The 26,932-nt window shown below is 40.4% G+C and overlaps 1 protein-coding gene across 1 annotated transcript in view; it reads right to left on the bottom strand.

Annotated features, from left to right (window-relative positions):
* The window catches only part of LOC140464058 (dynein axonemal heavy chain 17-like), a 408,886-nt gene that overhangs the window by 247,099 nt on the left and 134,855 nt on the right, over nt 1-26,932 (bottom strand). The window contains exons 21-26 of the mRNA XM_072558720.1: nt 26,583-26,674; nt 23,737-23,863; nt 20,926-21,078; nt 19,778-19,903; nt 15,275-15,382; nt 5,933-6,064 (exon numbers count right to left, since the gene is read on the bottom strand). Of these exons, the coding sequence (XP_072414821.1) occupies nt 5,933-6,064; nt 15,275-15,382; nt 19,778-19,903; nt 20,926-21,078; nt 23,737-23,863; nt 26,583-26,674 (738 nt within the window). The remainder of the gene's footprint in view (nt 1-5,932; nt 6,065-15,274; nt 15,383-19,777; nt 19,904-20,925; nt 21,079-23,736; nt 23,864-26,582; nt 26,675-26,932) is intronic.

Genomic DNA, 26,932 nt, shown 5'->3' with positions numbered 1-26,932 from the left:
CTTTGTAGCCAAGATACTCCATTCTAGACAATATCCTGGTGAATTTCCTCTGCACCCCTTCAGTGCAATCACATCCTTCCTGTAGTTCAATGACCAGAACTGCACACAGTACACCAAAGTCCTGTACAGTTTCAACATAACCTTCCTGCTCTTACAAACCATGCCTTGGCTAATAAAGATAAGTATTCCAAATGCCTTCGTAACGTCCCTATTATACCGTTTTGGATACTGTTGAAGGGGACCTACTTACCAGGGGTAAGCAATGAAGCACAGGTCTCTGGCACAGAGTCTGTCCCTGTTGCTCAGAAGGGAAGGGGGAAGAGAAGCAGAGCACTAGCCATTGGAGACTCCATAGGTAGGGGGGCAAATAGGAGGTTCTGTGGGAACAAGAGAGATTCACATTTGGTGTGTTGCCTCCCAGGTACCAGGATTCATGACATCTCTGATTTTGTTTTTTCCAAATAGTTCCAGAAATGTAGAGGATGAGATAGCAAAAATGATCCTCAATAGGAGCAAGACTGACAGGGTAGTTGTTATGGGGGCCTTTAACTTTCTAAATATTGACTGGGAATACTATAGTTCAAGTACTTTAGATGGGTGAGTTTTGTTCAATCTGTGCAGGAGGGTTTCCTGACACAGGCCGACAAGGGGCTAGGCCACATTAGATTTGGTACTAGGTAATGAACCCAGCCAGGTGTTAGATTTGAAGGTAGGTGAGTACTTTGGCGATAGTGACCACAATTTGGTTATGTTTACTTCAGTGATGGAAAGGGATAGGCATATAGCGCAAGGTAAGAGTTATAGCTGGGGGAAAGGCAATTATCATGAAATTAGGCAAAATTTAGGATGTGTAGGATGGGGATCGGCACAATTGAAATGTGGAGCTTATTCAAGTACCAGTTACTGTGGGTCCTTGGTAAGAATGTACCAGTCAGGCAGGGAAGAAATTGTTGAGCATGGAAGCTGTGGATTACTAAGGAAGTTGAATCTTTTGTCAAGAGAAAGAAGAAGACTTATGTTAGGATGAGATGTGATGGCTCACTTAGGGCACTTGAGAGTTACAAATTAGTCAGAAAAGACCTAAAAAGAGAGCTAGGAAGAGCCAGGAAGGGACATGAGAATTCATTGGCAGATAGGATCAAGGAAAACCCTAACGCTTTCTATAGACTGGAGTAAGATTAGGGCCAATCAAGCAGAGTAGTGGGAAGTTGTGCATGGGGTCAGAGGTGATAGGGGAAGCGCTAAATAAATACATTTCGTCAGTATTCACATTAGTAAAATACAATGTAGTCAAGGAGAATACTGAGATACAGGCTACTACACTAGATGGGACTGAGGTGCATAAAGAGAAGGCGTTTGCAATTCTGGAAAAATATATAAATCCCCAAGCCAGGTGGGATTTGTCCTAGGATTCTCTTGGAAGCCAGGGAGGAGATTGCCGAGTCTTTGACTTTGATCTCTAGGTCATCATTATCTACAGCAATAGTGCCAGAAGACCATTAGTTTTAAAATAGTGACGGAAGAGGATAGACCAGATTAAAATTGAAGTTTTAAATTGGAGGAAGGCTAATTTTGACAGTATCAGGCAAGAACTTTCAAAAGCTGATTGGGGGCAGATGTTAGCAGGTAAAGGGACGGCTGGAAAATGTGATAACGAGAGTCCAGAGACAGTACATTCTAGTCAGGGTGAAAGGAAAGGTTGGAAAGTGTAGGGAATGCTGTATGACTAGAGAAATTGAGGGTTTGGTTAAGAAAAAAAAGGAAGCATATGTCAGGTATAGACAAGATTGATCAAGTGAATGCTTAGAAGAGTATAAAGGCAGTAGCAGTATACTTAAGAGGGAAATCAGGAAAAGGGGACAGGAGATAGTTTTGGAATTAAGGAGAGTGAAGGAGAATCCAAAGGGCTTTTACAAGCATATTAAGGACAAAAGAGTAACTAAGGAAAGAATAGGGCCCCTCAAAGATCAGCAAGGTGGCCTTTGAGTGGAGAAGCAGGAGATGGGCGACATACTAAGCGAGTATTTTGCAACAGTGTTTACTGTGGAAAAGGACAGGGAAGATGTAGAATATAGGAAAATAAATTGTGGCATCTTGAAAAATGTCCATAAACAGAGGAGGAAGTGCTGGATGTCTTGAAACACATAAAAGTGGATAAATCCCCAGGACCTGATCAGGTGTATCTGAGAACTCTGTGGGAAGTTAGGGAACTGATTGCTGGGCCTCTTGCTGAGATATTTGTATCATTGATAGTCACAGGTAAGGTGCCAGAAGACTGGAGGTTGGCTAACTTGGTGCCACTATTTAAGAAGGGTGGTAAGGACAAGCCAGGGAACTATAGACCATGAGCCTAACGTCGGTGGTGGGCAAGTTGTTGGAGGGAATCCTGAGGGACAGGATGTACATGTATTTGGAAAGACAAGGACTGATTAGGGATAGTCAATTGGCTTTGTATATGGGAAATCATGTCTCACAAACTTGACTGAGATTTTTGAAGAAGTAACAAAGAGGTTTGATGAGGGCAGAATGGTGGCGTGATCTATATGAATTTCAGTTCTCCATGGAAGGCTGGTTAGCAAGGTTCCAACTCGTGGAATACAGGGAGAACTGGTCATTTGGATACAGAACTGACTCAAAGGTAGAAGACAGAGGGTAGTGGTGGAGGGTTATTCTTCAGATTGGAGGTCTGTGACCAGTGGAGTACCACAAGGATCGGTGCTGGGTCCACTACTTTTCATTATTTATATAAATGATTTGGATGTGAGCATAAGAGATATAGTTAGTAAGTTTGTTGATGACACCAGAATTGGAAGTGTAGTGGACAGCGAAGAAGGTTACCTCGAATTACAATGAGATCTTGATCAGATGAACTAATGGGCTGAGAAGTGTCAGATGGAGTTTAATTTAGATAGATGCGAGGTGGTGCATTTTGGGAAAACAAATCTTAGTAGGACTTATACACTTAATGGTAAGGTCCTGGGGAGTGTTGCTGAACAAAGAGACCTTGGAGTGCAGGTTCATAGCTCCTTGAAAGTGAAGTCGCAGGTTGATGGGATAGTGAAGAAGGTGTTTGGTATGCTTTCCTTTATTGGTCAGTGTTGAGTATAGGTGTTGGGAGGTCACGTCGCGGCTGTACAGGACATTGGTTAGGCCACTTTTGGAATATTGCATGCAATTCTAGTCTCCTTCCTATCGGAAGGATATTGTGAAACTTGAAAGGATCAGAAAAGATTTACAAGAATGTTGCCAGGGTTGGAGGATTTGATCTATAGGGAGAGGTTGAATAAGCTAGGGTTGTTTCCCTGGAGCGTCAGACGCTGAGGGGTGACTTCATAGAGTTTATAAAATCATGAGGGCATGGGTAGGGTAAATAGATGGGGAGTCCAGAACTAGAGGGCATAGGTTTAGGGTGAGAGGGGAAAGATATAAAAGAGACCTAAGGGGCAAGTTTTTCACGCAGAGGGCGGTGTGTGTGGAATGGGCTGCCAGAGGAACTGGTGGAGGGCTTTTGCCCGAAACATTGATTTTCCTGCTTCTTGGATGCTGCCTGACCTGCTGTGCTTTTCCAGCAGCACTCTAGTGTAGACTCTGGCTTCCAGCATCTGCAGTCCTTGTTTTTACCTAGAGGAACTGGTGGAGGCTAGTACAATTGCAACATTTAAAAGGCATCTGGATGGGTATATGAGTAGGAAGGGTTTGGAGGGATATGGGCTGGGTGCTAGCACGTGGGGCCAGATCAGGTTGGGATAGCTGGTCAGCATGGACAAGTTGGACCAAAGAGTCTGTTTCCGTGCTGTACATCTCTATGACTCTAGAATTATCACAGTTAAGTCTTTTGAACTCAACATAAGCCTGACCTAGTTCCTTCTTTAGGTTTCTGAACAGCTGTCTATATGCTTCTGATACAATTTCATAAACACTTAAAATAGCCTGTTTGACCTTTTCATAATCTCTTAACTCCTCAGCTGTCAGTGCTGCAAATAGCTGCCTATCAGTTTAGTGTGAACTAGCATTACCCACAAGTCCATTTGCCTAGCCAATTTTTCAAATGAAATAAAGAAGGCTTCACAGGGTAATCCAATTTGTGTACATCACTACCTTCTCTATTAATCTCTATCTTGTTAACTTAACTTTGCTGACTAAGTCGCAACTTCTGAAGTTCAAATTCCTTCTTTTCCTCTTTCCCTTTCTTCTATCTCTTTCTGTTTCTTGCCTCTCTGTTTGCTCACCTGAGAACCTTCTCTCTCTTTCTTTTTCCTTTCTCTCTCTTTCTTCTCTCTCTTTTTCTTTCTCTCTCCATTCCCTTATCTTCTAACTCCATTTTCCTCAAATGTAATTTAAGTTTTTCTAACTCCACTGCACTTGTCTGCTTCTCTGATACACCTAAGTGCTTAAGTAATTCCTTTACATGAACCCTTTCAAGTTTCACAACATCCTTCCAATAGGAAGGAGACCAGAATTGCACACAATATTCCAAAAGTGGCCTCACCAATGTCCTGTATAGCTGCAACATGGTTGGGAGGTATCAGAAAGTAGGGAGCCAGAGTGCAAGATGGCAGAGGGGGGTCAGATAAGTGATGCAATGTTTACATTGGTCAGGATTGGTAGGAGACATCAGGCCTGGTCCAGCAAGACATAAGCATTTTTAACTCAGTAAAATGAGCCCCCTTCCAGTTAACTAATTTAATGCTTAATTGTTCCTATTCTTTTCTATAATTATTCTAAGCTTCTTGATATTATGATCACTGATCCACATTCTCCATTGAAATATATTTCACTAATTTAATTTAACTAATTAACTAACTACCTTCACTAATTTAAATATAATTCCACTGCAAAGGCATAGATGTTATGAAGATGTGCTTGTACGTCACATTAATTTGATAGCATATCTGTTGATTTTTACATATTGAACTTTAAAAAAAAAGCTTTCTTTGAACTAACACCTTACCAAAACCAAAATGGCTGAAACCTTTTCAGCATCAGATATTTAGGCTAATAATGATGGTTATTAGTGTGTTTCATGATGCCATTGCTACCATGACCCAGGGTGAGTTATCTCATACAATCAGTGCTTTTCAACTTATTAATTAATTTGCAACTGAGCTGGACATTGGGCTTGTTATTTGGTGAATTACACAGCAAACAAGATGGAAGTGCCTGTCAGGATATTGCAGATTCTAAAACTCCAGTGCCCTATTTAAAACCTCGATGGACTCTTCTGCAGATGCTGCAAGCCAGTAACTACCTCTCACACTTGGTGTTTCCCGCTAATTCTCAAACCAGTAAACTAAGCTCACTTTAGGTTCCTGGAAAAAAGTCACGAGACTATGCTGAAAGAGGTGATGGAGGGAAATTTAATCCTCTTCCCTGCTGACAGATCCAGTGTCCCTCATAGTGCAGCAGTCTAAAGACTGACAAAAGCTCCACAAAGTGCTGCTTCTCATAGAATCATACAATACAGTACAGGCCTTCGGTCTATCAAGTTTGTACTGTCAAAAATGCACGAAATCTAAATTAGTCCCAGTGTGCACATTAAGTGCACATCCAAGCATCTTTTAACAGTCATGAGATTCCTGCCTTATTCAGCCCCCCACCCCTGAAGTCATTTGATACAAATGTTTTAAATACATTGGACTTTGGATCATCATATGCTGGGCAGCAGTAGGGGTGAAGCCAGGTATTGTGACGGAGGTAGAAATATCTAGTCATAGTGGTGGCATAAATGTGTTATTAGTAGCTCAACCATTACTTGAGCATCAGAGTTGTACACACCATGCAGGACTCACATTGGCAGATATAGGAACTGTTGTATTCCTCTTGATTATTGAATAGTGAATGACATTGCATTCTTACATTCCTACATTTGTTCCTTTTCTGCAACAACAAGTAAACATAAACACACTGAAGAAAGAAGGACAATACTACCTACCTTAGTTGTAATCATTTTGTTTACAACATCTCGAGCATGTACTTCTACTGTACAAATAGTCATGATCTTTTGCCTGTCTCCCACCGATAAGTTACCAATCAATAACGTGATAAGCGAATTCAGTTGACTGATCTTGAAGAAAAAATAAATAAATCTTTAACTTAACTGTATTTCAAGCATATTTTTGAGTAAAAAAGATTATTAGAAAATGTAATGGATTTGTCATTAATTATTGCAGTTTACCAACTCTTTCTAACATCATAAAATGGCTGAAAGGAATTACTGAAAAAAATATTTTAAAAATGTTGTTTATTAAAAGTTGCAGACATCCATGTTAGAAAAGTGTTTCTTTTAATAGAAATGGGAAAGAAAATCAAACACTCAATGTGGTCTTGTGAAAGGGAAATTGTGTTTGATTAATATATGAGAGTTTTTTGAGGAAGTACAAACAAGGTGAATAAAAGGAAGTTGTCAATGGGGCGCATATGTTTTCCAGAAGGCATTTGACAAGGTGCCATATCAGGAATTACTGTATAAAATAACAGCTTGTAGTGTCAGTAGTAACATATTAGGTGCATAGAGGATGAGTTTCCTAACAGCTAACAGAGTGTTCATAAATAGACCTTTTTCATATTGGCAAGGTATAACAAGCAGAATGTTGTAGGAATCAGAACTAGGCCTCAACTATTTACAATTGAATTCAATGACTGGAGCGAAGGGAACAAATGTATGGCAGTTAAAACTGCTTAGTTGGAAAGATGGATAGGAGAATGAACACAGAAGTAAACACTGGTCTTCATACTAGACATGAAATATTAACTCTGTTTCTCTGTCTACAGTTGCTGAGTTTCTCTGAAATTTTCTGTGCTTAGTTCTGTGTAAGTAGGAGAGCCGTAAAGAAGGAATTTGATTGGTTAAGTGGCTGGACAAAAATTTGGCAGGTTTCCCTTTCATAAAACAAAATTGACTGCTTGATTGCATTAAGATTTACTATGTGTCCTGCTATAACCTTCTTAATAACATTAAATAATAGCATATTGCCAAAACATATGCTTATCTTCCAACCTCTGGTTTCCTGTCTTCTATCTCCCCACCCCACCTTTTCTTGAATAGAGGAGTTATATCTGTTGTCTTTCAATCTGGGAACATTTGTGGATCTAGCAGATGCAGTATAGTGTAAGTGAAATAACTGTACAGAGGCCAGTTTCCCATCATCAAGTCACTCTTTATTTACATATGCATAGTACATGACCTCTGACCAACTAGCTCAGTACCAGTATGTAGAATGAGGAGACTCTGAATCTCCCATTTATCTTTTTTTTTCTTTTTGAGGCCTTTATGTACACACAGAGCATCTTTGACACTGATCCAACTCCTTCAGAACCAGCTCTCAGTGAACAGGGTGTCTGTCACTCCTGTTCATTTTTTAACATTTTTTTCCTTCTTTTAATTACGCCCACACTACCGCCTAACTGCGGTAATGCTTATATTTTTCCCAGCACTCGTGTTGTGTGTGTGCAGGTGTGAGACACAGTGAATGACTCAAGGTGCATGAATTGTTATTCAGTTTTCACCACCAGGAAGATAGGAAAACACCCGAGTGGCCAGTGACAAGCACTGCCCTTCACATCAAAGGGCAATGCTGTGTGATCAAACAGTGAAGGGGAGGGCAGGGATTAAATCAAAATAGAATTGGACAGGGAATCTCCCATTTAATTTTTTTTAATCAAAGGGCAATGCCGTGTGATCGACACTCTTGTTTATTTTATTTTTTTGTGCAGGTATGAGACACAGTGAGAGACACAAGGTGTACGAATCCTTATTCAATTTCCACCACCAGGAAGATAGGAAAACACCCGAGTGGCCAGTGACAAGCACCGCCCTTCACATCAGAGGGCAATGCTGTGTGATCAAACAGTGAAGGGGAGGGTAGGGACTAAATCAAAATAGAGTTGGACAGGGAATCTCCCATTTATTTTTTTTTTCTGTTTTTTCCTTTTTTTTCTTTTTTTTCTTATATATTTTTTTTCTTCTTAACCCCCACACTACCGCCTAACTGCGGTAGTGCTTATTTTTTCCCCAGCACCTATGGTGTGTGTGTGCAGGTGTGAAACACAGTGAAAGACACAAAGTGCACGAATCTATATTCAATTGCCACCACCAGGAAGATAGGAAAAACACCCGAGTGGCCAGTGACAAGCACTGCCTTTCACATCAAAGGGCAATGCTGTGTGATCAAAATAGTGAAGGGGAGGGTAGGGCCTAAATCAAAATCGAATTGGACAGGGAATCTCCCATTTATATCTGTCTGCCAGAGCTCCCTGATTGGTCAAAGTTAGCAACCCCAGTCAAAAATCTCATTGCCAAAAAGATCCACCTGACCCTCGTTCCAATTACTATATTCCTCTGCTCCCCCCACCACCCCCCCACCCCTAATGCTAAACAGGGGGAGAGAACCCACGGTTTCTAACAGATTTTCTAGCAGTTCTGCAGGGCCAGGTATGTTTTGCTCCTGCCCTGTTAGCGAGGTAACAACTTTCAGGTGAACCGTGTTTTTGTTCAGGACCACCTAACCTACCCAAACTTTGTATGCCATGACCTTGTGTTGACCTCACCTTGTACCCATGCAGGGCCATTTTCCATGGTTTTGATACAAAATTTCATCTCCTGAAGCAAAACGTTCCTCTCATATAGAGGAAACATGTGACCGGCATTGGCGTTCCTGCTGCCATTTACCCTTCTAGCCAGGACCGGAATATCAGGGTGCAGAGTCTTCTCCCCATCAGCAGCTCTGCTGGAGCTATCCCTAAAGTTGCATGAAGGGTGGTCCTATAATCAACAGGAACCAAGATATTTTGGTATCAAATTAAGCTGCTGCTATATCTTTAAGCCTGCCTTCAACATTTGGACTGCTCTTTCTGCCAGACTATTGGATGATAGATGGGCGGCACGGTGGCACAGTGGTTAGCACTGCTGCCTCACAGCGCCGGAGACCCGGGTTCAATTCCTGCCTCAGGCGACTGACTGTGTGGAGTTTGCACGTTCTCCCCGTGTCTGCGTGGGTTTCCTCCGGGTGCTCCGGTTTCCTCCCACAGTCCAAAGATGTGCAGGTCAGGTGAATTGGCCATCCTAAATTGCCCGTAGTGTTAGGTAAGGGGTCGATGTAGATGTAGGGGTATGGGTGGGTACGCTTCGGCGGGGCGGTGTGGACTTGTTGGGCCGAAAGGCCTGTTTCCACACTGTAAGTAATCTAATCTAATCTAATGGTATGGAGTTATCCAAACATGCCAAATGCCTTTTGACTTTAGGAAATACTTGAATCCCCTGCTGGGAAATGCTATTGTCTGTAAACAATACTTCCATGAGTCTGTGTATCATGAACAATACTCACAGCTTTTCAGTCATCTTCCCTGAGTTTGCTGAATTATCTCTGTGCACATCTGAACACTTTGAATTGGCATCCACAGTGACCAAGAACATGAAATGATCGGCATAGTTGACGTGTAACTGAATCCAAGGTTTACCCGACCATTCCCAGGAATATGGGGTGCTGCTGTCAATCACGTTTGTCCTTGTTGGCACTCTGGACACTACCCCACGAATGCAGCTATGTCAGCATCCAATCCTGGCCACCAGACATAGCTTCTTGCCAATACTTTCATCTTGGATACCTCTGGATGACCCTGGTAGAGTTCAGCCAGTAGCTAACGGTGATCTTTACTCGGTCTAATCACTCCTACTCCCCATAGTAATGTTTCATCCTTTACGCTGATACAGTCTAATCTTTGTTGTGATAGTCCATTACTTCCCCATCACCACCAGCAGTTTTAATATTGTCAGAATGGGATATTTTTCTGTCCACAGTCAGATATTGTCAGCAGTGTCCAGAAGGGTGTCCAAAAAGTTGAAAATGTGAAGGACTCTTTCAGGGCAGACACCACCAGCCAGTCGGAGGCAGATCAAGGCATTGGCATTTGCCAATTGGCCTCCTGGACAGTGTTTCAACTTGTCCTTCTACACACCGAGAATAAAGGCCTACTGCTTAATTCGACCAGATGTTATGGGCAGCATGGCCTTGTCTTCATTAAATAGCCCCGGCAGGGGTTTGTGGTTTGTTACTATTAAACGTATATGTTCCTAAAGGTATTCGTGGAATTTTCTGACACCAAAAATAACTGGCACACCTTTGTTCTCTAAATGGGCATATTTGCATTCAACATCAGCCAAAGTCCAGGAAGCATATGCTATCAGGCGTTGTGCTCCATTGAGCTACTGTCGAAAGCTGATTGGAGGTAAATGTTCGCTGGTAAAGAGACGGCTGGAAAATGGGAAGTCTTTAGACATATTGTACATGTTATCTCTATGTTGTACATAGAGATAACAAGAATCCAGGAAAAGTATATTCCTGTCAGGGTGAAAGGGAAGGCTGGTAGGTATAAGGAATGCTGGATGACTAAAGAAATTGAGGGTTTGGTTAAGAAAAGGAAGGAAGCATATGTCTGGTATAGACAGGATAGATCAAGTGAATCCTTAGAAGAGTTTAAAGAAAGTAGGAGTATACTTAAGAGGGAAATCAGGAGGGCAAAATGGGGACATGAGATAGCTTTGGCAAATAGAATTAAGGAGAATCCAAAGGGTTTTTACAAATATATTAAGGGCAAAAGGGTAACTAGGGAGAGAATAGAGCCCCTCAAAAATCAGCAAGGCGGGGCCTTTGTGTGGAGCCACAGAAAATGGGGGAGATACTAAATGAATATTTTGCATCAGTATTTACTGTGGAAAAGGATATGGAAGATATAGACTGTAGATAAATGGATGGTGACATCTTGCAAAATGTCTAGATTACAGAGGAGGAAGTGCTGGATGTCTTGAAACGGTTAAAAGTGGATAAATCCCCAGGACCTGATCGAGTGTACCCGAGAACTCTGTGGGAAGCTAGAGAAGTGATTGCTGGGCCTCTTGCTGAGATATTTGTATCATCAATAGTCACAGTGAGGTGCCGGAAGACTGGAGGTTGGCAAACGTGGTGCCACTGTTTAAGAAGGTCGGTAAAGACAAGCCAGGGAACTATAGACCGGTGGGCCTGACCTCGGTGGTGGGCAAGTTGTTGGAGGGAATCCTGAGGGACAGGATGTACATGTATTTGGAAAGGCAAGGACTGATTCAGGATAGTCTACATGGCTTTGTGCGTGGGAAATCATGTCTCACAAACTTGATTGAGTTTTTTGAAGAACTAACAAAGAAGATTGATGAGGGCAGAGCAGTAGATGTGATCTATATGGACTTCAGTAAGGAGTTCGACAAGGTTCCCCATGGGAGACTGATTAGCAAGGTTAGATCTCATGGAATACAGGGAGAACTAACCATTTGGATACAGAACTGGCTCAAAGGTAGAAGACAGAGAGTGGTGGTGGAGGGTTGTTTTTCAGACTGGAGGCTTGTGACCAGTGGAGTGCCACAAGGATCGGTGCTGGGCCTCTACTTTTTGTCATTTACATAAATGATTTGGATGCGAGCATAAGAGGTACAGTTAGTAAGTTTGCAGATGACGCCAAAATTGGAGGTGTACTGGACAGCGAAGAGGGTTACCTCAGATTACAACAGGATCTGGACCAGATGGGCCAATGGGCTGAGAAGTGGCAGATGGAGTTTAATTCAGATAAATGTGAGGTGCTGCATTTTGGGAAAGCAAATCTTAGCAGGACTTATACACTTAATGGTAAGGTCCTAGGGAGTGTTGCTGAACAAAGAGACCTTAGAGTGCAGGTTCATAGCTCCTTGAAAGTGGAGTCACAGGTAGATAGGATAGTGAAGAAGGCGTTTGGTATGCTTTCCTTTATTAGTCAGAGTATTGAGTACAGGAGTTGGGAGGTCATGTTGTGGCTGTACACGACATTGGTTAGGCCACTGTTGGAATATTGTGTGCAATCCTATTGGAAAGATGTTGTGAAGCTTGAAAGGGTTCAGAAAAGATTTACAAGGATGTTGCCAGGGTTGGAGGATCTGAGCTACAGGGAGAGGCTGAACAGGCTGGGGCTGTTTTCCCTGGATCATCGGAGGCTGAGGGGTGACTTTATAGAGATTAACAAAATTATGAGGGGCATGGATAGGATAAATAGACAAAGTCCTTTCCCTGGGGTTGGGGAGTCCAGAACTAGAGGGCATAGGTTTAGGTTGAGAGGGGAAAGATATAAAAGAGACCTAAGAGGCAAGGTTTTCACACAGAGGGTGGTATGTGTATGGAATGAGCTGCCAGAGGATGTGGTGGAGGCTGGTACAATTGCAACATTTAAGAGGCATTTGGATGGGTACATGAATAGGAAGGGTTTGGAGGGATATGAGCCAGGTGCTGGCAGGTGGGACTAGATTGGGTTGGGATATCTGGTTGGCATGGATGGATTGGACCAAAAGGTCTGTTTCCATCTGTACATCTCTATGACTCTATGGTGAGCTAACACTATTCTGAAAATATACCATGAGACATTGCATTCCAGCACCAACTCTCACTTGGGATCATTGTAGGCCAGTACTTTAGATGACAAAAGCTGCTTTTTCAATTCCCTAAAGGCTCCTTCTTGGTTGCATGATTATTTCCAAGCCTGACCCTTTTTCAAAGGTAGGTAGAAAGGTACCAAGATGGAGGCCTGGTTACGCCTGAATTTTTCGTAATAATACACCAACACAAGATAAGACCTAAGCTCCGGTACAGAACCCCTTTTGATCGCCCTCACTTTATCTCCCAACAGGTATAACCTGGTCTCGTTGACTTTGAGTCCAAGTAGGTCACTTTGGGTGCCTGGAACACACATTTTTATCTCCAAAGGTGTACGTCTGTCTTGGAGAAATGTTTAAGCACTACGTCCAAGTTCTCCAAGTGCTCTTTATTGGTCTTCCCAGTTATTAGCATGATATCCACATAAATGGCAATCTGGGCTAGACCTTGTAAAATGCTCTCCATCATCTGCTGGAAAAGGGCATGATACCCCAAATGGCAGTGTTGTATATTGGCATAAATCCTTATGGGTATTAATTGTGAAGTACTTCAGGGACTCCTCATCCTGTCGCAATTGGAGGTAAGCGTGGCTCATGTCCAGCTTCTTGAAGGACAGCTCCCACCACCAGTTTTGCAAACAAGTCCTTTATGCAAGGCACTGGGGATTTATCCAGCTGTGAGAAGCAGTTTATCATTTATTTACAATCTCACAAAGGTTAACCAACCTTTCAGGCTTTACAATTGGTACAATCAGTGCAGCCCATTCTGCAAACTGTACCAGTTTGATGATTCTTTTGCTTTCCAGTCTTCTGATTTCTGCTTTGATGTTAGCACGCAAGGCAAATGGCACTGGGTGACTTCACAGAATTGCTTCCTGGTCAACATGTAAGGTGGTCTTAGCTCTTTTGATAGTCCCTCGACCTAACTGAAAAACCTCCAGTTATTTAATTAGGACTTCACTTACAAATCCATTTTCTAATCAGAAAATGTTGTGCCAATCAAGGTGAATCTTCTTCAACCAATTCCACTCAATTAAGCTTGGGCCTGAGCCTATTATTACAATCAGTGGGAATGGCACCAATTGATTCTCGGTATATGTTCTTAGTGTGGCCAAAGTCTTGAGGAAACTTAAGGGTTGAAGTCCAGAGCAAATCCTGTAAAAGACTGGTTCTGCAATCACTGATACAGCTTTACTGGTATCAACCTCCATTAGAACCAGATGACTATTTTTGATCAGACATTTATTTGATTGGTTCTGATTTGGATGTTACTTAGCATTTTAACTGTTCCAAGCCTCATGTAGGTAAACTTTCCAGGGTGTTCGCTTTCCTGGATAGAGGCCTATGAGTTCTCTTACTCAAGGCAGGCCTTGTAGACCTCCTTGGTTGTCTCAGGTCCGCATACCAGCAGCAACTATAGTGGCTTGCCAGCCTGGATCCTGAAGAACATTTTGCTGAGGCTCAGTTTTGTTATGGGATTTTTCTGTGGGCTGACTTAGGGTCCTTCTACTCCGGATATGCTCTGCATGAGGCTCCATGAAAGCCTACACTCAAGTGGTGCTCTCCAAGCTCAGTCAGACAGGCAAGGGTGTCCATTTCCATTAGGATGCCCTGTAGCTCTACTTGCCACATTTTCTAAGTTCAAAGCCAGTTGTAGTGCCTGTTTGAAATCCAGTTGGGTTTCAGCTGGTCAGTGCTTTTGCATGGTTACATCATTAATCCCACATACCAAATAGTCTCTCAGCATTTCATTTAGGCTTAACCCAAAATCACATGCTTCTGCCAGTTGTCTTAACCTTGTCAAGAATTGTGATATGGACTCCTCTGATTCTCGAACTGCTGAATTAAACTGATAGTGTCTCAAAGTTAAGGAGGTTTGGAGTCATAATATTCATTAGCTAAATCCGTCAACTCTTGAAATGTTTTAGAATCTGGTGCCTCAGGAAAAGTTAGACTCCTAATAACTGAAAATGCTGCAGGTCCGCAAGCAGTCAAAAGAATTACTTGATTTTCACCTACCTCCATGTCATTTGTCCAGAAAAAAATGCATTCTTTCCACGTATTGGGCCGAGTCTTTGATGCAGGATTAAATGAATCAAGCTTCCTAAATAAAGGCATGATGCTAGAAATGCTTACCTCTACTCAAAGATGACTGTTGCAAGTGAATTGTATTCAGAACAATACTGTTTTCTCTTATTGCCACTTAAATAACTGCACACAGATTGGTATCCCGTCACCAAGCCATCCTTTGTTTACCAGTGCACAGTACATGGGCTTTGGCCAGACATCTCAGAACCGGTCCTTAGGATAAGGAGACTTTCTGGATCTCCTGTTTATATATATCAGCCAGTTCTCCTGATTGGTCCAGGTCAACAGCCCCAGTCAAGGATCTCATAGTCAATAAGATCTACCTATCCCCCTTTCCAATTATTACAGTAGAGAAATATGAACTTGTCCAATTTTAGAGGAAGAAATGTTTTTTAAATGAAGCAATAACGCAGAACTCAGTGACATAGAGATATCTGAGTGTTCTGGCATTTGAAACAAGAAATGTTAGTATGTCAGCACAGCAAGAGATTAAGAAGGCAAGTGGAATTTTGTTCATTATTCTGAAGCAATAAAGAACTAAAGAAGACAAATGTTGCTTGCCATTTCAAGCAACTTTCCCTGAAGATGCATTTTTATTAGATGAATTGAAGGAGTTATTGAGTGCCTGCAATATTTTGGCAAGTATTATTCCCAATAATAAAGAACAATATCAAATTTGCACTCAATCTCCCAACTGAAAGCCAATTAATAATGCGAATAATAATACTTAAGAAAAGAAAATATTTTTCCAATTTAGCAGACCTGCTTTTTCAGATAGTCTTTCATAGCATTTTCATAACCTTCTTCCAGTTTTGCAAATGTACTGCTAACTTCTCCATTCCAAACAATCTGTGTGCCAGTCAAAGCGATCTAAAATAAATGTTGCAACAATATGAACATTACATAATTGCTTAAGTATCACCATAAGTAATCATCTATAAATGACTATGTTACAGAGAAATAACAAGTGAGATTGCTGCAAGGTCAGAATGAGGTGTTCAAGAGGTTCAAATTAGTCAGGTGTATTTGCCAGCTTTACTTTGGAATCTTTACATTTTATCAGCATTTACTTTCCAACAGATGATACTGTTACTACTAGCTGGCAGGAGCCTCATGAATAACGTGCATACTCAGGTCCTAAAATGCCATTAGGATTGCAATTATTATGTGATTTTAATCAAATCAAGACAATCTTTGTTACTGATAAACCCATAAAATTAAAGTTTATGAAATTAGTTTCACAAATAGTAATGGCAGTATTGAAGTTGTTAGCAGCTCAAGATACTTACATTATTGACCCTTGGGCACTTAAATCATTCTAATGAATTATATTGTCTCCTTGCTTTCTGGAGGTTCATTGTATTTGGATCTGACCATGTCTCTGTACAATGAAGCATCGTCTCCTCATATTGAATGCAGAAGCTTAACACTCCATACTCATTTCAGTAAATTTTGTACCTGTATATTTGATTTTAGAGATTCATGTAACCTAATTCTCATCCTTTTCAAAAAGGAAACTGAACTTACTTGAATTCAGAATCTGAAAATACAAATCCAAAAGTTCAGTCAATCTAGCCTTAATGAGAGATTTAGGTAACTTCCAACAATTGAAGTCAGACAGGATTGCATTTTGTTCCTTCCTCACTCCCTTCTTCAATAATGAAATTGTATTCATAATTTATGTCACCAAAAGAGCCAATTCCTGGACATAGAAAGTGTTATAATTTGATGGCTTACATACTACATTACCTTATCTGATTCTGCTAATATCCTGAAGTAGAAACCAAGTGAGACATGAATTTTCTTAAGTACTGTTATTTTCTCTATTACTTTTTTCCAATTAACTGAAATCTATTAAGCTATTTTCTTTTCACTTATCTTCAGATTCCCTTGTAAGGCTGGTACTTAGTCCTCTTCCACTAATGTGAAAATGAACACAAAACTGCCAAATTAACAGAACTATTTCCTTATTGACAATTACAATTACGATGGCATTCATCTTTAATTGACCAGCATTCCCCTTTTACTATTTATGTTTTCTTCAAATATTTATATCTGGCAGCCACAGTCCTTTGTTTTCTTTTCAACCAAAATTAATGTTTGTTGTTGCAAGCTATGATATATACAACAGGTTCTTTTTACAAATTTCTGCTTGCATCTCATAATTTAGGTGTATCCCTTTGATACTTCTTAGAGATCTCCTAATGTGTTATAATCTGAGCATACCTAAAGAATTTGATATACCAAAACTGCTGCAACTTGAAAAAGAACCTCCTGAACCAAGGTTTAAGATATATCGATAGATTCAAGGTCTCTTGAAGATGTTTTGGAAAATTTCATAAGAACACAGGAATTAAAAGCAGAATTATACTATTTTGCCCCTTAAGCCTGTTCCACCATTCAATAACTGCCAATTTGATCATGGTCTAAATTTCAGTTAATGTTTATCCCTGTAATTGTTGATTTCTTTGTCAGACAAAAGCCTATCTAACCGCCATGACTGTAGCCCAACTGTTCTCTAGGTAAAAGAATTCCACAGACTAAAGATAATCTGAAAGAAGAACTTCCTCCTTAATTATATCTTAAATGGGAGACCCCTGATTTACCCCTACCCCATCTTCAGCATTTATACCAAGATTTTCCTAGCTACAATCAGTTCTGAAGAAGGGTCACTGGACACAAAATAATAAATCTGCTTTCTCTCCACAGTTGCTGACAGACCTGCTTTGTTTCTCTGGCAATTTTTGTTTTTGTTTCCGATTTCCAGCAGCCACAATCCTTCGGTTTATTTTCAACCAAAAACTAATGTTTGTTGTTGGGAATTGGCCTGGAAAGATCTTATAGGTTAATTACTGCTCTAAGAGTACTGTAGATGATTTGGCATTAAGATGCTGTTAAGCTCAGAGACTAGTAGCTAGTTGGATGTTAAACTGGTTGATCAAAGGAGGACTGGTGCTGACCAGTTAACCATCAAAGAGGAAACCGATTTTGACTGGGCTTTTGGACAGGCGGAAGATAGATTGCTCATTATGCTGTTTTGCCAGGCTTCTGCTTTTTCCTGATGGCAAGTCGTGAGGTGCTAAACAACTTCCCAGATGCTCATCCTCCATTTTGGACAGTCTTGGGTCAATGATTCCCAGGTGTTGGTGGGAATGCTGCACTTCACCAATGAGGCCTTGGAAGCACATGCTCTTGGGCAACCGGGGGCCAGCCTGCCATTTCGAGTTGAGAGTAGTCTGTCACTTGAAGGAGTCTTGTGTCAGTTATGTGGATGATGTGCCCAGCCTATCATGTTGATCAAGGGTGGTCAGCGCCTCAATGCTGGGGTGTTGGCCTGGTCAAGGATGCTGTGTTGTAGCATCTGTCTTCTCAGCATGTTTGCAGGACTTAGCAGTGTAGACTATCTACAAGATGAATGGCAGAAATTTGCCAAAGATCCTCAGTCAGCACCTTCCAAACCTGGGAAAACCACCACTTTCAAGTTCCTCTCCAAGCCCTTCAGCATCCTGACATGGAAATATACCATCATTCCTTCACTTTTTTTGGGTCAAAATCATGGAACTCCTTCCTTAATGGCATTGTGGGTCAACCTACAGGAGGTGGACTGCAGCTGTTCAAGAAGACAGCTCACCACTAACTTCTCAAGGGCAAGTAGGGACAGGCAATAAATGCTGGTCAGCCAATGATGCTGACATCTGACTCTCTGCTCCAGCAGCCTTGTTGTTCTTAAGCTGGTAATGGCCTTCTCTACTTCATGCAGGGCTCAAGTGTTGCTGATCTTGTGGTACGTAGCATGCTTAGGGATGTGGTCAAGGATGTTTGGATTAGTGACAGAGCCCTGGTTGAGGAGGTCTCTGAAGTGCTTCCCAGCATTGTTTAATGGCTTCTATGCCTACGATAAGAGTCATTCTGCCCTTGGCCAGCAGTGGGGTGGGGCTTTGGGTGTTTGGTCTGTAAGTGGTCTTGACAGCACAGAAGAAATCCTGCACATCATGGTTTTCAGCAATTCGTTAGGCCTCCAGTACTTTCTCGACCCACCACCTATTCTTTATTTTGCAGGCTCGTTATTGGATCTCAGCCTTCAGTAATCTGTATATCTGCCCTTTCCCACATCTATATTTCCCTATTTTGAAAGTCAAACTCTAGAATGTGTGTGTGTTTGGTATGCACCTTACATCACATTACAAAGTAAATCATTATAGCAAAACTATGCTACTTAAAATTATTTGGAGAGGGGATTTAATTTTATTTTCATAAAGGCATAAAGGGGCAGAGCTAAATTAGGCATTTGAATGATAGAAGTCTGAATCTGAAGAACAATTCTACCATTCCTAGGTTTGCCTTGAAAAGCAAGGCAATGTGACAAGTATATGACATGCATATTGTTTGCCAACTATGTTTCAAATTCTCAGCCAATTTGGCATTAAAAATGTACTTGTTTGCACAGTTAGTGAATTCACATAGAAGATTTGGAAGATCATGTTTATTTGAATGCACTTAGTTGTGAACTACAGTTTATTTTGAGTGATGCTTCTATTTGTCAAGTATAATACTTCTAGATGTATGTATAAATAAACAAGCTAAGAGCAGGAGTAGGCTGCACTACTGACTGATTGGATTGTGAACTCAACTCCACATTCCTGTCTAACCCCTCTGATTCCCAAGAGTCTATCTATCTCTGTCTTAAAAATATTCAGTGATTATGTCTCGACCATCTTAGAGGAGGAGAATTCCAAAGACCAATGATTCTGTGAGAAGAAATCTACATCTCTATCTCATATGGGTGGCCCCTACCACAAAAGGAAACTCCACCCTTTCAAGACTCTTCAGGATTTTACATGTTTCAATAAAGTGGCATCTTACTCTTCGAAAGGCTAATGGGTACAAGCTTAGCTATCCAACATTTGCTCATTAAACAATCCACCCACCCCAGGCATTTGTTTAGTAAACTTTCTCTGGTTCACTTCTAATGTATTTACATTTTTTTCCTAAAATAAGGAGACCAATAATGTACACAATATTCTAAATTGATGTTAACAATACCCTGTATGATGAAACATAAATTTTCCTAATTTTGTTTTCAATTTCCCTTTGCAACATACAATAACATTCTATTTATTTTCCTAATTACTTGCTGTACCGGATACCTACCCTTTTGTAGTTTATGCACAAGGACATCCAGATTCCTTTGCAACTCACCTACCAAAATGGATGATTTCACAATTTAACTGTTGGACATTTAATACCATCTTGTCTTTACTGTACCTGTGCAGGGTATTCAAATATCCATTGCTCTCGAGGCTTCTCTTCATAAGCTACAACAGCCTCAGCGATTTCATGACGCAATGTGGCACACATTCTGTCTAATAGCCGATTTAACCAAATTTCAACCTACAAGCAATGTACATAACAAAGACAAGTTGAAAATAAATATAATTAGAGACAAATACATTAAAAAAAAGAAAAAGCTTCATTTCAGAAACTGACCTTTTAAAAGTAAATGGTTTCACAGCTAACTAATCAAGTCAGCTATTAGCACTGATTTACTACAGAAAGATTCAGCAGCAAATTTATATTTAGCAAGCTTGTCCAAAGAGTAGTATGATAAACACCAAATACACTTTCTATTTTAACATTGGTTGCAGTGGGATCTTTTAAATTCAACCTGATATATCAGTTTTACAATTCATCAGAGAAATGACAGTGCAGCAATCCTTGGTATGAAACAAAGACAATAAATGCTGGAGATCTGTAACCTATTCAGAGACTTGAATATGCTATCTAGGTTGAAACTTTTGTGCACAATAAGAAAGGGCTGCTGATACAAAAGCTGAAATTGCTGAAGAAACTTGCAGCATCTGTGGAAAGGAAGCAGAGTTAACATTTTGAGTCCAGTGACTCTACATCAGAACTGTTAGTAGTTAGAAGTTCTAATTAAGGATCACCGGATTGAAACGTTAACTCTGCGTTCTTCCTGCAGATACTGCCAGACCTGCTGAGTTTCTCCAGCAATTCCAGCTTTTGTATCAGCAGCCCTTAGTACTTTCGTATTGTGCACAAAAATTTCAACCTAGATAGTATATTCAAGTCACTGAATAGGTCTTTAACCTATTGACAATGCCTCAAGAGTTGAGCACCCAATGCCAGAACTATTTTTGGGGCCTAACCACAACCTGAGGGGTTGGGGGAGGGCTGGTGAAGCAGTCTCAGTCTGTAAATTTCAAAGAGAAAGGTTGCTAATTGGCTGCAGGCTGAAATGGCCAGCCAAAAAAAAGCAGCAAAAGTGAGTCAGAGAAATTGATTTTTTAAACGATTATATCAGTTCAGATGAGTGCTGTAGATATCCAACATGATCAAGCACTTTGACATGAATTAAATAATCATTCCATTGTAGTTGATGTATTGACAGTCACCTGACCAGAGCAATCACATGGTTTATCAAATGGCACATATTCCTGTTCTTTACTGTACATGCCAATACCAACTTTCATTGGATTGTTATCTGCGTCCAGTTGGAACTTCAGTTTAGCCATGTTATCGAATAGCTTAGACAAATGTTGACTCACCTAGAATATAAAGGAATATTAATCACCACAATAATGAGATTGTCTCAATAAATCATTCATCCACACTTAGATTGCAAAAGTATGTCACATTAGAAGTTATTCTATTCATCTTGCACAATTTCTTGCTGAATAGCATATGACCAGTTTCAAATGCAGAAGGGATGAAAAGAGATCAGAATTTTTGTTTTAAGCAATTTGATTTTTTTTAAGTTGACACTTGCTGGAATTAGGCAGAAGTGGGTACTGCGGATGCTGGAGATTAGAGTGGTGCTGGAAAAGCACAGCACATCAGGCAGCATCTGAGGAGCAGGAAAATCAATGTTTCGGGCAAAAGTCCTTTATTAGGAAATGGACTTGCAGGAGTTAAGATGGCAACTAGCAACAACAGAATATGTTCCAGGAACCACCAGTGGATAATAGCAATGCTGCAAGCATTACCCTCCTGGAATGTTACACACTTGCATTATGTAGACATTCTAGTCAAAGCCACACATGGAATAATGCGTCTCTACAGCTGGAAGAATGCTGTGAAATGTTCAAAATGTTTCTAGCACCTTCACAGTTTATTTCTTATGACACACAGTAACTTTTGGCCAGCTGCATAAAGTCATATTGTAAACTAAAGTGACACACTTTGGAAGCCCAACCATGTGATTGATTTTAAAACAAAGTTTCAATTATACAGCTTTGAACTCTTTCATCTTTGGGATATCATTGGGCTAGAAAACAACAAAGCAGATCCAGGCTTAGCTACAGACTGCCTCTACTCTTGACCTCTCTCAAAGTCTGATTTCCAGAAATAAACCCATTTTTCAAGTGGATAAGTGCATATTGCTACATCTCAACTGCATTCACTATGTCTGAGTGTCTATGAAAAGGAACTCTCCAATTAATTACTAAAACTCACCAGACATTGATTTACAGAAGCAAGTATTCAACTGATCTATGCCCCTCATGATTTTATAAAAAGCTCTGTGAAGTTATCCCTCAGCCTTCAATGCTCCAGGATTAAAAGCTCCAGCCTGTTCAGCCCCTCCAGCCTCTCCTTATAACTCAAACTCCTGTGCCAGCAACATCCTTGTAAATTGTTTCTACACCCTTTCAAGTTTAACAACATTTTTCCTAAGTAGGGCAACTAGAATTGTATGTAGTATTCTAAAGGTGGCCTCACCAATTCCTGTACAGCCTCAACATGATGTCCAACTCCTATACTCAATGCACTGACCAGTGAAGGCAAGTGTGCCAAACACCTTCTTTACCACCCTGTCTAGCTGCAACTCCACTTTCAAGGAACTATGCACCTGCACCTCTTGGTCTCTTTGTTTGGCAATACTCCCCAGGGGCCTAGCATTAATTGTCTAAGTCCTGTCCTGGTTTGCCTTATCAAACTGCAACACCTCACATTTGTCTAAATTAAATTCCATCTGCCAATACTTGGCCCACTGACCCTTCTGATCAAGGTCTCATTATACTCTGAGACAACTTTCTTCACTGCTCATTATACCACCCAAGTTTGTTCACCATATACAAGCATAAAACGAAAGTGTGATAGAGTATTCCTCAATTGTCTGGATAGTGCAACTCCAGCAGCACCCCTGAAACTAACCATCATGTGGGACAAAGCTTGATTGGCACCTTATCCACCAGCTAAAGCTTTTAGTCCCTCCACAATCTGCCCAATAGAGCTCGAGTGTGTACTATCTACAAAATGCATTGTGGCAAATGACATAGCTTGCTATGGCCTCACCTTCCAAATCCATGGCATCTACCATTTAGATGGACAAAACCAGCAAGTGTATGGGAACAACATCTGCAAGTTTTCCTTCAAGTCACACAAAACCATTGACTTGGAAGTATACTGTAAATTCATCATGATTTCAGGGTCCAAATAATGGAACTCACATTCTAACAACACGTTGGATGTAACTAGCCACAAGGGTATAATCACTAACTTCCCAAGTTCAATTAGTTAAGTGCCATAAATGTTGACCTTGGCAGAGGTACTTCCAGACTATAAAGAGATTTTTTTTTAAATGCCTGATGTCTCAATATCTCAGTGTAAAAGGCTTCAGCACATAACAGAATCAATACTTTTTCAAAACATATGAAACAGAAAATTATGAAATTAATATTAAAATGAAGTTAAAAATCTCACAACACCAGGTTATAGTCAAACAGGTTTAATTGGAAGCACACTAGCTTTCGGAGCGACGCTCCTTCATCAGGTGATAGTGGAGGGCTCAATCCTAACACTAAGGGTGTTAGGATTGAGCCCATACACTATCACCTGATGAAGGAGCATCGCTCCGAAAGCTAGTGTGCTTCCAATTAAACCTGTTGGACTATAACCTGGTGTTGTGTGATTTTTAACTTTGTACACTCCAGTCCAACACCGGCATCTCCAAATCAATATTAAAATAGATAGTGTTCAGAATACTTTAGACAAGAACACACCATTGATTTCACAACAGCAACTAGAAATGAGTGTGATCTTCAAAGTGGAATGTAATTTTTAGTCACAAAATTGGCAACTGTCTAATTCTGCATGGAAAATATTTGCTTACTGTACTTAGTTGTCTGAAAAAGCTATATATTCAGATTTATATTACCACAAAACTATTCAGTATAATACTGAAAATATAGATCAAAGTGCCTCACCTCTAAAGGATTGTTACCATTAGATAATATATCTAGCAGGTCGGCAGAAGATATAAAGTAGAATCTAGGAAAGGCCAGTCTTTTTGTCTCAAGGTATTCAGCCAAGGCTTTTTCGCAAAGTGTTAAACTAAATTGAAATTACAAGAAAGGAATTTTCTAAACATCGGAAGTTAGAATTGATAAAAAAAATTCTGAAGGTACTAGAAATCTAAATAAAAAACTGAAGATGCTACAATATATGTGGACAGAGAGAATGTTTGTGGGTGAAATCTTGTGCTGTCCCCAAGGCAATTTTGGTGGTAATGGGATACTTAGTTAGGTGGGGACCTTGCTACCTTCCTTCCTTTCCTTTGATTAAGTTACAGGTGGGAAATGAAGTGAATAGTTTTCTTGAATCTCCACTTGAGGCTGCTAAATGGACAATGAATCTGCACAAGAGCCTCATCTCACTACCTCTGAGGGATGGTTATATTGGGAGACCAACAGGAAACTCTGATACGTTTGCTTGTGGGTACCCAGCTGGGTCCCTCATTCAAAGGCATTCTATGCCTGATTGAGAGATTCAGTATCAGAAGGCAGAAGGACAGAAGCAGAGAACAAGGTAAGACTGCATAAATGAAACTAAATGACAATAAATGAAACTGCATTTATTTCAATGCAAGAGGCCTAACAGGCAAGGCACATGAACTCAGAACATGGTTCGGAACATGGGACTGGGATATACAAGCAATTACAGAGACATGTCTCAGGGATGGACAAGACTGGCAGCTTAATGTTCCAGGGTATAGATGCTGCAGGAAGAATAGAAGGAGAGAGGGAGTGGTATTTTTGATTAGGGTTAACATTATGGATATACATGGGGATGATATTCCCGGAAATATATACAGGGAAGTTATTGGAGTGAAACTGAGAAGTAAGAAAAAGATGATCATTTTATTAGGATTGTACTATAGACCCCACAATAGTCAATGGGAAATTGAGAAACAAATTTGTAAGGAGATCTCAGTTATCTGGAAGAATAATAGGGTGATTATGAGAGGGGATTTTAATTTTCCAAACATACACAGGAACTGCTATAGTGGTAAGAGCTTGGATGTAGAGGAATTTGTTAAGTATGTACAGGAAAATTTTCTGATTCAGTATGTAGATGTATGTACCAGAAAAGGTGTAAAATGTGACCTACTCTTGGAAAATAGGGCAGGCAGGTGATTGAGGTGTCAGTGGGGGAGCACTTTGGGGCCAGTCACCATAATTCTATTATTTTAAAATAGTGATAGAAAGGAATAGACCAGATCTGAAAGTTAAAGTTCTAAATTGGAGAAAGGTCAATTTTGACAGTTTTAGGCAAGAACTTTCAAAAGTTGATTGGGGTCAGATGTTTGCAGGTAAAGGGACAGCTAGAAAATGGAAAACCTTCAAAAATGATTAAATGAGAATCCAGAGACAGGATGTTTCAATTAGGGTGAATGGCAAGGCTGACAGCAGTAGAGAGTGCTGGATGACTTAAGAAAGTGAAGCTTTGGTTAAGGAAAAGAAGGAAGAATATGTCAGGTCTAGACAGTAGGGATTGAGTGATTCCCAAGAAGAGTATAAAGGCAGTACAAGTATACTTAAGAGGGAAATCAGGAGGACAAAAATGAACATAAGGTATCTTTGGTAAATAGTGTTAAGGAGAATCCAAAGGGATTCTACAAATACATTAAGGACAAAAGAGTAACAAACAAGAGAATAGGGCCACTTAAAGCTCAGCAAGGCTGCCTATGTGTGGAACCACAGAAGATGGAGGAGATATTAAACAAATATTTTGCACAACGTTTGCTGTGGAGAAGAATATGGAAGATAGAGGATGTGAGGAAATAAATAGCAACATCTTGAAAAATGCCCATGTTACAGAGGAGGAGATGCTGGATGTCTTAAAACACAGGGTGTATAAATCCCCAGGACTTGACCAGGTGTATCTAGATATCGGCAGGAAATTTGGGAAGTAATTGCTGTGCCCCTTGCTGAAATATTTGTATCATCGATGGCCACAGGAGAGGTGTTCTAAGACTGGAGATTGGCTAACATGGTGCCACTATTTAAGAAAAGTAGTAAGGAAAAGCCAGGGAACTATAGATTGGTGAGTCTGATATTGGTGGTGGGGAAGTTTTGGAGGGAATCCTGAGGGACATGAGTTTCTATGTATTTTGGAAAGGCAAAGACTGATTAGGGAGAGTTAACATGGCTTTGGGCATGAGAAACTTGATTAAGTTCTTTGAAGAAGTAACAAAGAGGATTGATAAGGACAGAGCAGTGGATGTGATCTGTATAAGCTTCAGTAAGGCATTCAGCAAGGTTTCTCATGGTGGACTGGTTAAGAAGATTAGATGACATAGAATATAGAGAGAACTGACCATTTGGTTAAAAAAAAAACTTGCTTAAATGTGGGAGACAGAGGCTGGTGATGAAGGTTTTTTTCTAACTGGAGAACTGTGACCGGTGGTGTGCCACAAGGATCGGTGGTGGGTACACTGCTTTTCATCATATATATAAATAATTTGGATGTGAACATAGGAGGTATGGTTAGTAAGCTTGCAGATGACTCCAACATTGGAGGTGTAGTGAACAGTGTGGAAGGTTACCTCAGAGTAAACGGGATCTTGATCAGATGGGTCAATGGACCAAGAAGTGGGAGATATTGTTTAATTTATATAAATGTGAGGTGCTGCATTTTGGAAAGGCAAATCAGGGCAGGACTTAAACACTTAATGGCTATGTCCTGTGGACTATTGCTGAATGAAGAGAGTGCAAGTTCATAGTCTCTTAAAAGTAATATAAAAGAAGAAATAAATAAAGCAGCCACTAACCGTCCCTGTAGCTCTTCCAGTCTGTCATACAAACCAGGTTTATTTGTTGCTACCACAACATTTGGAGTCTTTATTGCATCTGCCATGATTTCCTGCAGAGTACAAAATGGTGCATTAGCCACCCAACAGGGCATTTTTAATGTTTCAAGTGGACTAGTCCTTCAAATATCAGTTTGGCTAAGTTCACATCACAAATAGCACAAGTTTAATCACAATCTATCTGATTTTATTATGTTATCCATTTACTCTGTCATTCTTGTTCAAAATATAGAGGATACCTCCCAAAATAAGATTCATAAATGGCGATTCTACATCAGTGTACTTTAAGACTCAACTCCCAAAAATCTTTT

The sequence above is a fragment of the Chiloscyllium punctatum genome, chromosome 39 (genome assembly GCF_047496795.1).
Source record: "Chiloscyllium punctatum isolate Juve2018m chromosome 39, sChiPun1.3, whole genome shotgun sequence".
In the NCBI taxonomy this organism is placed as follows: Eukaryota; Metazoa; Chordata; class Chondrichthyes; order Orectolobiformes; family Hemiscylliidae; genus Chiloscyllium; species Chiloscyllium punctatum.
Note: the sequence above shows the minus strand (reverse complement) of the source record. Positions and strands in the feature narration are given on the sequence as shown.